General features: G+C 36.6%; 1 protein-coding gene across 1 annotated transcript in view; it reads right to left on the reverse strand.

The window, feature by feature from the left end:
* The window catches only part of TTC13 (tetratricopeptide repeat domain 13), a gene marked incomplete at its 5' end in the record, with an annotated part of 35,566 nt that extends 22,954 nt beyond the window's left edge, over positions 1–12,612 (reverse strand). The window contains 8 exons of the mRNA XM_009076903.1: positions 324–406; positions 1,453–1,563; positions 2,402–2,518; positions 2,985–3,077; positions 4,546–4,611; positions 6,798–6,868; positions 9,681–9,756; positions 12,518–12,612. Coding sequence (XP_009075151.1) covers positions 324–406; positions 1,453–1,563; positions 2,402–2,518; positions 2,985–3,077; positions 4,546–4,611; positions 6,798–6,868; positions 9,681–9,756; positions 12,518–12,612 — 712 coding nt within the window. The remainder of the gene's footprint in view (positions 1–323; positions 407–1,452; positions 1,564–2,401; positions 2,519–2,984; positions 3,078–4,545; positions 4,612–6,797; positions 6,869–9,680; positions 9,757–12,517) is intronic.
* Positions 12,613–13,344: the final 732 nt, after the last annotated feature.

Genomic DNA, 13,344 nt, shown 5'->3' on the forward strand with positions numbered 1-13,344 from the left:
CTACAGTTTGTATTAAACATCTCGATCACTTAAAAATCATTTATCATACCTAAAACACACCTTACTCAAAACTGCCATTTACCTAACCTTTGAGGCTGGGAGATCCTTAAGAGATATCGAAGACAGAACTAGAAATACAAAACAAACCTAGAAATCATTTATATTGAATATATCCCAACATAGCCATACCAGCTGCAGGAGCTACCAAACACACATTTATTCTGCACACTTTTGTACAGATGTCTAAAACTTAAAAGAGTGCATGTTAAAGTACACAATTCAGACAGAAAATTGACTTTAAAACTGTATATGAATGCAATTACCTGTAGGCCTGTCCCAGACTTTTATATGCATCTATGAAGTCTGCTTTCTGCTTCAGAGCTTCTTTGAATGACTCAATGGCTTCCTACAGAAAAGGACCAACAGAAAAAATTTGTCACTTAGTACATTCATTGAATTTCAGCATCCTCAGTAGTTCCTAGCCATGGGTTTAAAGCTATTCATCAAAACCTTTGGAAGGAACAAACAAGCCATACATTTATTACAAAATCTATAGAGTAATAATCACCAAATAACAAATGAAATATCAAAACATTCTTTAAAGTAATGACAGATTTAACTGGACTTCCTTTGTCTGACATGCTACAGGAATGAGCAATTCTTTCAGCAATTTTATAGAATTCAGAGATGAAATCCCTGCAGAGTTTGCTTTCAAAGCTCAGCCTGGTCCCTGAGGCAAAGCAGTCTCCCCTTACAGTCTTCCTTCTTCATTAATAATACACCCCTTAACTTTTGGAGTACAAAAGACTCTTTCAAATCTGTCCTCTGCCTTTAACTATTTTACTGCATTCTCTGTTATTTAGACAGTTAGCAGACACTCTTGAGGAACTACAGAGTAAGTAATCATCTTCACACAATAGCATGTACTGTTGCTGTGAGGAATACAATGCAACAAAAATAAAAACTGAAAGACGGTTAAAGATATGGTTATGGCTATATTGTTACAAACATATGGTTAAAGAAATCTTCCTCTTCAAAGGATTTGACTAAGAACTCAGCTTTTTTTAACGGGACTGGCTATACAAATTGGCATGTGCAATACTGAGACTTAGAATCAAGGATGGAATAGTCAACACTATTTTGAACCTAAACATACAAACATTAGCAGAGGTGCCAAATACAAACATCTTTCAAAGCACTCAATAAACACGTCAGTTATCACTGATCTACCAAGATCCAACCAGACCTGCAGTGTTTCCATGTCATATGATAAAGTACTACAGTCAGCAAAGGCACCTTTTCATTTGGCTGGCACTCTTCTGCCTTAAAAAAGTCTTCCTTATGTGAGAGAGAATACATATATCAACACCTATGATATTTTTATTATGTTATGGAAGTAACTTCAAATAGATTATATTGTTCTACATGAACTATTACTTAACATAGCTTTACCTTCAGAAGTCCTCTGTGAAAAAAGGTTAAGCCTTTATAAAGCATAGCCATAGGCTGATTTTTGTTCAGTTCCAATGAATGCTGAAAATCTTCATGGGCTGTTGCATAATCCTGTGATAGAGCAGATTTTAGATGACAGAGGAAACACCATAGAAATACAGAGGAATACAAACTTTCATTTTCAGAGAAGTCAACTATCGAATTTTGTTTAATATATGAAGTCAGCCTGAGGGCTAAGCAGCCATGAGTATTAATTGCCAATCAGAACAACAAAGAACAAGGAATACACAATACACTTCCAACTTTTACAGCACATGCTTTATAAAACATTGCAAAGTAAGTAGAAAAATAGCTGGAAACAAGTAAAGTCAGAAGAATCAAGTGGGAAATCAGCTACTTAATATTCACATATTCTTTGAAGATAGTTACTCATTTTACATTAAAGCATTAAGAACAACACACAGATTACATAGTAAAATAGGATGTTAGAATTTTTGTAGGGTTTTTTTTGTTTGTTTGTTGAGAGGAGTGAGGGTTTTTTAAGTATATAGAGCTTACTGCCTTAGCAATAAACGTTTTCCTTTTTAGACTGGAATTTATCAATACTAATTAAAGGCAGCTGTAAGGTTACAAATCAAGTCAAATTCTTTATCCATATCCTATTCCTCAAACACACAAAAGAATCTGTGATGTGCATGTAAGGTACTTCTCTCCTCTGATTCTCTGCATGAAATAGATATGCAGGTGCAATACTTAAATACCTCTGAACTGTCAGAAAGTCAACTACAGGAGAACTGGGACTTGTGTTGTTATATTGCTTTGGGGTTTTTAAACTAAACAGGAACGAAGCTCTTGGACAAAAGTAACAACTGGCACAAGCAACAACAACAAAATAATCAACAACAGCCCAATAATCAAACCCAAACAGAATCCCCCCAAGTGCACTAACCTCAGATATGAAGTAGAGGGTACCTCTGTGTCTGTAGAGCCGTGCTGATGGTTGCAGCTGAATAGCTTTGGTGAGATCAGATAAAGCTTCACTGATCCGTCCTAGTGGGGACAATATCTAAGAGTATAAAAACAAAACATAGTTTAGAGCAAACAGACTAAATAGATCTGTTTTAGAAATACGAAGATTAATTTTTTCCATGTTCAGCTGTAACAGAATAACTGTATTTGCTAGAATTGGCTGTATTTAGTATTTATTATTAAGTACTTATTTATAATTAGTATTTTATTCAGTATTTATCACTTTTACACCGATGTCAAAGAAAAAATCTGAAAACATTTTTCTAAAAAACATCAGTGTAAATTAGCATCACCAACAACAATTGCAGAAACTTAATACTCCAAATTAAAACCAAGTTGCTCAAAGCAAAATACACTGTTTGAGAGCTAATATGTACGTTTTAGAATAATGGAGCAATGCTCACAGAAGAGCAAAGAGAAGACCTTTAGTCATTAAATCAGTAAAGAAATACTTGAAAACACTGTATAATTGCAAAGACTGAAGAGAGACAAAAAATGCTCACTTCTGCTCGCTGTTCAAATACTTCAGGATGATCTGGTTCTAGACTAATCACCCTGCTGAGCTCAAACAGAGCAAGTTCAGCATTTTTCATATCCTGAAAAGGAGAAAAATAAACAAGGTGAACAACTGTGCATACTTAAGAGTAATATACCCCCAAGACAAAGGACAACTAGATTGGCTAAGTTTCTCAAAGTGTATGTTTATATTGACATAAAGATGCAGTATACAAATAGCTGGTTAAAAAATCCCACCTATCTGCTGCAAAGAAGAAAAATAAACTTTGATTGTGCACATCATCTTTGTGTTGTACCTCTAATAATTTATTAATATAACTCTGTGAATAAACATTAGGTTTGTGGCTCCATAAGTATCTTTCTTAGCATCAAATCTGGCTTGAGCTCTGTGCTGGTTTGGGCTGGGATAGAAATAACTTTCTTCATAGTGGCTAGTATGGGGCTGCGTTTAGGATTTGTGCTGAACACACGATTGAAAATATGGAAATTTTTGTTACTTCTGAACCAAAGCCTTTCCTGCTTCCCATAGTGCCACACTGGCAAGGAAGCTGGGGGTGCATGGGAGCTTGGGAAGAGACAGAGCCAAGACAGGTGACCCAAACTGACCAAAGGGATATTCCATATCACATGACATCATGCTCAGTATATCAAGTGGGAGAAGGAAGGGGACATCTAGAGTGATGGTGTTTGTCTTCGCAAGGGACTGTTACATGTGATGGGGAGTGAGCAAGCAGCCGCGTGGTGTTTGGTGGCTGCCTGGGGTTAAACCACACTCTCACGTGAGCTCCACCACAACTGGCAAGGGGGGGTGCATGGGAGCTTGGGAAGAGACAGAGCCAAGACAGGTGACCCAAACTGACCAAAGGGATATTCCATATCACATGACATCATGCTCAGTATATCAAGTGGGAGAAGGAAGGGGACATCTAGAGTGATGGTGTTTGTCTTCGCAAGGGACTGTTACATGTGATGGGGAGTGAGCAAGCAGCCGCGTGGTGTTTGGTGGCTGCCTGGGGTTAAACCACACTCTCACGTGAGCTCCACCACACAGGCACATTCACACCCACCAGTGTTTTCATCAGCACTGCCTGCAACTTCCAAATTGCTATAAAAGACATTTGCATTTCCAAATACAGGCTACATGTGGAGACTAATGCAGTGGATGGCATAAACCTTCCTGTCAGTGGCAAGACATTGCCAGTTATCTTAATAGACAACTCTTTCAAGGAGCTGTGGTCCCCAGACTTACTATCCACCACTCACAATTGTGCCTATATTCTCCTTTGGCACAACTGTGTGATGCTGCTTTACTTCCACAGTCTCACAAAGCGCATGCACCATAGCTTGAGTAGTCTGATCCACTCAATCCCTCTATGAAACATGGTGCAATTACCAAGGAATGGACTCAGCATTATAGTAGGACAGCATGAAAACTTTGAGGTGTATCTAGCTAACTCTAATCAGTCTAGCTTCTCCTGTTACAGCCTTTCTTGTAGTTTAGATTGAAATAATTCAGTCAGATAGCAATTCAAATAATTATCTACTCACATGTAGTCCTTTTTTTCCATACGCTATCCCTCGTCCATAAATTGCACTAACCAGCTCTGGTTCCTCCTGTTTATATTTAAAACAAATAAAATATTCAGGTGTGATGTGGGTTTGTTTTCATTTTAAAAGAAGCTATCTTTCTTCAATATGTATTTAATTATATGTGATCTAAAGTAGTAAGCAATGAACAATGACAGATGCCAGGCAAAGAATTGACATACTTTCATAGGTTCACAGTTTCCACTTCATTTTCCTGGAATTGTTCTAGAGTATTTATCTGGTAAAAATGCCAAACAGAGTGCAGCTTTAGTCTCAATGACCACCTATAAGAAGCTATGTATACATTAGAATAGTCTGTTATCCAAGCTTCATTAGCTGTAACCTTACTGGTAATTGTACAACTTTTGTCCAATGTCACTGAACCGATAACAAATACAATTTGGCCATTCAAAGCTTACTTTGTACGTAATTTAAATTTGAGATTTAAAATTTGGAAGCAGGATATTGTGACATCCTGATGAAATTTAGATTCAGGCACCAACTAAAACCAGAGGTATTCTACCAAAACAGTTCTGCAAAATTCAAACCAATCTTCCCTGGGTTAGATTTAAGTTCATGACTTTGCAACTCAGATGTATCTTACATACAGAATCTACTTCTTGTTCAATGTTATTTACTCCAGCCATGGTGTCCCATTCAAATCTGAAGAACTACACAACAAAACTGGTTTTCTCAACTAAGCAATGCCTATGAAGTCAGTTTCCCTGTAAACCAGTCAGGAATCTTCACACCTGCAACCAACACAGCTGTGCTACACACCTTTGTAGCATAGGCCTCATCTTATTTAACTAGGACAACTGCCAAGAAACAAACTCACTCATTGACAAAACAACAGAATACGTGGCACATCAATGCTGGCAGTTTGCCAGACTTGACCTTATTCCAAGTATGTGCTTCCCAATATCCACATCAGGTAACCTCCTACTTTTAAGACCACAGCTAAGTAAGCCTGTTTTATTCTGTCAAATGTTTTAATACTCACTTTCTAGGTATTTAAAATTGCCTTGTGGAAGACAGAGCAAACAGTTACAACCACTTGAGAGCCTTTCAGGCACACTATAAGCACTACATTAATTTAAACTGAGATGTGCATTGCAAAGGTTTTCTGTTATATACACTTCTCATAGTATCTTTCTACAGTCACTGTATCTTCCTTATCATCACTTATATTCAGTTTCCTTCTGAATAAAGACAGGAATAAATACGTAAATCCAGTGGGTTTGGAAGCAGAATTTCTCGTTAGGTTTTAAAAAAATAAAATAAAGAAATCCTCACATCAGAAACAAAAAAGAGATCACTAAATACCCATATCAACCAATCAAATAAATAAAACCAAAAGTACACAAGAAAATAAAACTTTCTGGTCCTCAGATAAATTCCCTGGAATTATTCCATTAAACTGCCACACTTTCACTTAATTTAAGTATGAGCCATATGACATTTAAGAAAAAAAACATGCTATTATTTGCAGTATTGCTTTCAGCTTGCATTTGTGTATTTCAAACAGTTTAGATCAAAAAGTCCATGCTTACGGACAGTCTCAGGTGTTCAGCCACAAAAATACAGTACTTAGAAATCAGCTTTAGCTGAAGCTTATGACCTGTTGGGGCTGGTTTTGTTTTAAAAGTGACTACCTTCTACTTAATTGCAGAAGAGTCTGAATTCATCTTGGTCAGGAAAAAGAACCCAAATGTTGAAGTATTAGTTAAGTTTTATTGATATGCATTAAACTAGTCAAATTGTTACCACTGAAGGATAAACCCAGCATACAACATCATTTATCATTGTGAAAGCAAAGCATTGCTTGCTACTAGCAAGAAATTATCTGTCAGGGTTTTTTTCTGATGCTACTGGCAACAAACTAACTGCCACCCAAAAAAATCCACATTAAAATATCTCAGCCTACACATTAAGAGGACAGTCTAATGAACTTGAGCTCTGCAGAGGTCATGCTTTTTTTGTCAGTGTCACAAAAACTTTATTTCTACATATGAGAAAAATACTCACCAAATAACCAAGACATTGATCACTCAGTTTTAAGAGTATTCTTATGTTTGGATGGAAAAAAATGAACAAAGAGTAGAATAATTACTCTCATTTTGCAATCCTTAATCGAATATTTGTTTTACTAAGTTATATGTTATAATGGCAATTTAATAAATTAATTTTTAGGGGTTCAACAGAAAACTTACCTGCAGCATTGTTGAAAAATGTCGTATAGCTTCATCATACAACCCGTTGCCAATCAACACATAAGCAATTGCTAACAAAAGATTACAAATGTAAATACAACAGCAAAACAAATCTGACTGCTTTTAATACATTTTACAATTTGGTTGTATATAAGTTCCTACACTGCACTAGAAGACTGAAATAGTCAGAAGATTCCTGAACTGATGGCAAAATGACATGACTTCCCCTGACCATTACCAAGCATTCATTAATAATTCCATTCATATTGTGCTCTGTATAATTGTTTTGGAGTTTTGTGGTTTGGGGGTTTTTTCTTCTCCTTTTTTTACAAGTTTTCCAGGAAAGGGTCCGTGTTTGCTTCTAAAGTACTGAGAATCCGGAAAGGTACCATGACCCCAGCTCAGTAGCCCTAAATATTTTCTTAATTAAAAGTGACCCTGGCTATCACCGGCTATTTTTTGACTCCATCAGAGAACTTCTACTTGTTCGTACACATTTTGCTAAACTTTACTAGCTCACAGTAAGTTTTTCCTTCATTAAAATTAACTAGAAATACCTCAATTAAACTGATTTCATTATTTATAAAGATGAGATTTAAAAACTACAGAATCTTTACCTATGTTAGAATTATGAAAAGCTTTGAAGTTCTTGCATATCTTCCCACTTTGGAGTGGAAGCTAAATGTTTGAAAAAGAAACAGACTACAGTTTTAGAAACAGTGTAATCTCTCTAAGATATAAAAATACAGTCAAATCACAAGGCTGGAAAGCTGTGGTTGCACTCGCATGACTGAAGTTCAGAACTGGCAGCTGAATATCTCAAGATTGCTTCATTTTGCATGTTTTAACTTCTCACAGTTCTTAACTCTGGACTAAGCTCTGTCTACACAGCCCACAAAATCCAACTATCTTGAAGACCAGAGCTATGAAAGTTATAGAGAACTTTCCCCCAGGCAGTTTGCTCAAACAGCTGGCAGTGAAATTAAGAGCAGGAATTCACCTTTCCCCATATTTCTAATGAATGTTAGCAGTCATTCAAACAGAACGGAAGAGGCACCTATTAGCTTAATTATTTAATCAAACATGAGAAGAGAAATAAGTCAGCTAGAACAAAGGTATTCTTAACAGGACACAGACTTATCTTTCATGCAGGCAGAGCCACATTGTTTTGGCAGTGTGGCTAAGCACTGTTTATTAAAGGAGGAAACAAGTTAAATGAAGGAGAAATAAGAAAGGTAATTAATTCAGAGCTTGTCTCATTCTTGGAGTATTTCTATTATGCAAAAGGAAATATTTGTGTGCAATGGAAGCTTTTTCCTCAATACATAAAAAGCTTCACTTAGCACAAAAACATAGCATGGCCAAAATAGGGGAAAAAATGAGTGAGGACAGGTTGAAAAGCTCTTGAATTTTCCTCATTCACTCTCCTCCAAGACTATACGGTTCTCAGTATCATCTTTATGTAGGGTTCCAATCCCAGCATACAGAAAAGCTGGCACGTAAAATAAATCAACTCAACCATTCCAGTATGAAGGAAAAAGGTGGAGGAAGCAAGATAATGAAGACTCACTGTCACTCAGCTGTCTTACTCATAATGACTTTACTTTGTTTATCCAAGGCACTCAACAAAATGCAGGAGGTCATAAAGTACATCTGTAAAACTATGACAAGTGGCAGCAGCTACTAACTGATACAGGATCAGGTTCTTTTCAAATTTTATCTTTTTGATTAACTTTTTCCACTTAAATATTATAAAAATACAAGTAAGTACTTTATTGTGAAAAAATCTAAGGGTTAACAATGGTCCATTAGCCAAAGTATTTGGGTACTAACTAACATTGCTTCAGAATGCCCCGTACATTTCATGTTACTTTTCCTCAGAACAGTCAAAAGTAACACACACAAACAAGAAGGCCCCACCTTGACATACTTGGAATGAAGCAGGTGGGTAGGTGCCAGTCTACACGCCAAGCATGAGGACAGAGACCTTCTGGCATAGTCTTCCAAGACTACAGACCAGATACTAAAAGCATCAGATATTTTCAGCTGAATACAAATTTGGTATTCCCTTCAGGATTCTACGGACATCGTTAAGTGTGCTAGGAATACGAAATAAGACTAAGTCCCCAAATTTTCCTGGATAAATCCGTGAAGGTAGAAATGACATCAATAAAAAAAAAAATCTACTCAATTGTTTTAAGCTCATTAGACAGGAATAGTCTCCCTTTGCTCTTACATAAAAGATTGTCTGCTGCCTTCCTTGACATATATCCTCAACAATCTCTTCGCTGCCTGATAATACCTTTGCTTCCTATAGAGGATACCCATTTGGAGAAGCAGTGCAAGGAACTCCTTCCTCAAGTACTTTGAGAAAAGTACTTCTTGTTGATTTATTTGAAATGCCTCCATGTTTTTTTTGCTCAGTGTGCTTTGAAAAAACATCAAGTAGCAGCTTAGGCCATAATTCAGAAAGCCTTCCTCCTGCCTATAAATGTTGATGTAAAACAGATATGAGATCTATTCTTTATAGAAACCATACTGCATTGGTAAAATTTTGAATGTTTGAATAGTTTTAGTCACCCATAATGACAGAAAAAGGGAAGCAGGAAGTCGCTGAGCCTGTTTAAAAGGATTTATTCAAAATGCTTTTTGAACATCTGCTGAAGCAGATACCATGACGAATTCTAGTGAACAAAGCAGGAAAGATTTTTAGCAGCAGAGATAAATATTTTCTTTGTACAACCAGAGAAAACTCACTGTGTTTTCAGACTGATCACTTCAAAGTTAATGCATCGCTAAGGAATCATCAGTTTATTTTCAAAATATTCAGTGCCAATAAGGAGCACATCATTCACCTGCACAAACCTTATAAGGGCAGCTTACCCAGTTCTTCATTTGTGTTGTCATTATCAGTAGCAAATGGAAACCGTTTCTGCTCTGCAAGCAACTTCGCTTGACTCTGTAAAACATCATGTTTTTGAAGAGTTCAGCAAACAATAAAGAATTTAATAGAAAACTCACATCCCCAATCCCTAAGAAAATGCCTTAAATCACAAAGTTAAGACTAATGTGATTGTATAAAGGTAACAGAACACAAATCCATTCCTAGTCTTCCATAGGAAAAAAACTACTCTTCAGTCAGACGCTGCTGTTTCCCTCTCTAACATAAGACTAACCAAACCCTTCAGATGAAAGAACATTTTCCGCATTTTACCAGTGGCTGAGGTTTCTGTATTACATCTGCTTAACATGAAGTTTTGTGAGTCTTTCTAAGACATATGCCACTTTGTATCAAAGTTTATACTCTTTCTCCCATTCATTACTCCTTTGTCTCTTGTACAGGGAAGGGGCCTGCACAAGAGTAAACACCGAAAAGAAACACTGAAAGGAATATTGCTTCATCAGTATAGAAAAGTCTACCTTCACAATGCCATACTAAAGAGTATCCTTTTAACTTTCTGTAAGTTATTGACTTTGTTCAGCCAATTGTAGCCTCATCTCAGATGTCTGTTCCCTACATAATGTGCCTACAGAAACCAATACTGTCAAAGACAACCCCTCAGAAATACAGAAATACTCTGCTCTGTTCATTTTCATAGTATTTTCCACAGACTCTGGTAAGCCTAACAGAGCAGGTTATGTTAGAAAAATACAAAATGCTAATTTAATTAATAGGTCTTAAACTTTTCAGGAAAAGAGAAGGGAGAAAAATAACTTCTCTGAGTTCTCTTCTTTCACTTCAGCTAAACACCTCATTTCTTACTGTCCTCCTTGCAGTTTTTCTTTGCCTGTCCAATTAAATCATTACTTGTGTCCACAATATAGACATATCAATTATTTATAAAGTGCAAAAGTAACTGGCCAAATCCCATTTCACAGTTTCTACCCTGTGCATCTAACAATTAAATGAAAGCTCAGTCTGCTCTAAAAACTTGAGTATTTTGGAGGGTAGGAATGATTAGCAAATGGATTTTATGAACCTTGTTTTTACTGCAATTAACGATCATGTATGAGCTCTACATTACACCATAACATCCTGTAAACTGTTACTCTACCTACAGCTGCACCTCTACAGTAACAGAATGGAAAAGTTATTCTCCTTATAAAGAAAAGTCATTAAAAAACAGCACAAGAATGAGAGGGTTCAACAGGCTGTAATAATAAGAAAACTCTATCTGTAGTCCATATGCATTTACACACCTCCAAACACAACACTTCTGTATCACCAACTGCCTTCAGGTAATTTCCAGAAAACCTACTTCAGAAAGTGATCTTCAACACTTAACTCTGCAAAAGATTGTTCTCCTATAGTTGTCTTAACATTAGGAAGAAAAGTCAGAACATTTTTACTGAAGTACAACATCTTCCTTGGTAGATTTGCAAAAAATGTCCACACCTTTTTGTTTGCAGATGAAGATAAGATATACCAAGATTCCATGCTAGGTATTGGAAAATAAACTGAAAACAAAAGAATGTGGCACTACAGTAATTTCCTATGGATTACACAGCTGCATTTGACAGCAAGAGAAGCACCTCATCTGTTTTGTCACTATGCAGTAACAGAACAGTGATTGATTCTTGGGGTGGCAGAGAAACAGGTTTCATATTTCTTCAACAAATTCTGAATCCAGGTACAGGTTAGACATCCTGCAACTCTACATGCAAGAGCTGTGAGTCAAGAAATGAGAGAAGAATTTTCATCACAGCATCAGACCCCAATAGGATGAATTGCTGCTTTCTTTAAAACAACGTTTTTTTGAAACAGGGCAATGTCTTACAAACTAATATACATTTCACTGCCTTAGAAAGAATTTCTGGTACTGTTGGACTAGATTAGACAGAAGATCTGACCAATATCTGATCAAGTAATGTCTGAGGAGAATATTCAAGTTAAATAATTGGCTTAGTGGATTTACAGTAGAGTAGTTCTGTTTCTAAATGTCACCTTTGGAGAGGTTGCTTCAAATTAGAATACTGTTTCTGCGCTCCCCCATAGCCAATAATTTCTACAAATTTGCCAAGGCTTATTGTTATATTCACATGGAAATTACTTAACTATTTTCTACTGGACCAAAGAGGTTAACATCAAACCTGTGTTCTGTTGTAGACTGTATTTGTTTGAAATCAATAGGCTAACAGTAGTGTTGCAAGAAAATCCAAATTCCAAAATAATCCTCTTGAAGTTTCTCTACCAACAAATACTCTTCTGTTGTTAGAATATTCTCCACGTGCCATGTGTGTATTACATTTAGTGAAAAAGGGTCTGAAGCCTCTGACTCTCATCTTTGTACAATGTTATTTCTGTAGCAACTGCAAGTCATTACTCCTACTCTTACACACCTTTTGTGGTAAACCTCCTCAGGAAGTTAATCTGGGTAAAAACAAATGCACCTTTCCCTTTTTCAGGCATAGCCCCTGCACCTCTAAAAACAAAAAATTAATTGGCTGACTAATTGAGGCAAAGGTTAGTTTTCAGTGAAAACATCAGCTTCAATTAGTTGAAACTGCTGCCAGTGTAGAGACTCAGGATGGAGTACTTTCATGAGTAACTTGAGTACATTCATACTTAAGCCTTCTGGGGACCTGTACCTAGTGATTAATAGATTCTGTTTGCAGCTACTTTCCTGAACTACATTCTAACTGGTTATGCAGCTGAAGTGACCTGTGACTTCAGTAATCTATTAAAAATAGTTTAGCATGTTATATTCTTGACAGCATACCAGAATTTTTTCTGTGTTGAGAGAAAGCACAGATTCACAAGATGATGATCCTCCTATGTCACAATCTGATTCGTGGAAGTGCAAAAATGATGAATCTGGGGGAAAAAAGAGAAAAAAACTTTAGGAACTCAAAGAGTTACATGAATGCTCTATTATCACATCTCACATTTCCTCATGTTCAACTGAACAGCTTCCCCACTGGGCACTCCCTGGGGCAGAACTTTCATGAAGTGCTTTTCCGCCCACAGCACTACATCCACACAGACAGGGAAGCAATTCTTGACATGACTGCTTTTATATAATTAGTGTCATCCCTACTTATCCTTATGATTTTGGCTAAAAATAGATAAAGGGAGGAAAAAAGGGTGCTAAAAGAAGTGGGGTTAAAAGGGAGGAAGGTGGAAGCAAACAGAAGTCTGGGGTAGACATGTCCTCTCTCGGCATTATGATTCCATTTTCTGGCCCAAGAAATAACAGATAAAATTATCACTGCAATCCCAGAGTGGAAAATGAATGGAGTGGGCCATACAGGTAAAAAAAAAAGAGCTGCTGAGTCCAGGAAACAGAGATATAAAGACTGTAAAAAGCAGACAGAATACTAAGCTGCAATTGACTGAACACATATACACAAAGATTCCCACAGGTATCCTACTAAGAAGGACATTACAAGAAGTATGAGATTGACTCAAATCTATAAAAAGTCACACACAGCAGAGAAAAAGTTGAAGAAATCAAACCAATAAACAAGTAACAATAAGAACAACAGAGATATAAAGACTGTAAAAAGCAGACAGAATACTAAGCTGCAATTGACTGAACACATATAC

Source organism: Acanthisitta chloris, unplaced genomic scaffold (assembly GCF_000695815.1).
Source record: "Acanthisitta chloris isolate BGI_N310 unplaced genomic scaffold, ASM69581v1 scaffold3306, whole genome shotgun sequence".
Classification (NCBI taxonomy): Eukaryota; Metazoa; Chordata; class Aves; order Passeriformes; family Acanthisittidae; genus Acanthisitta; species Acanthisitta chloris.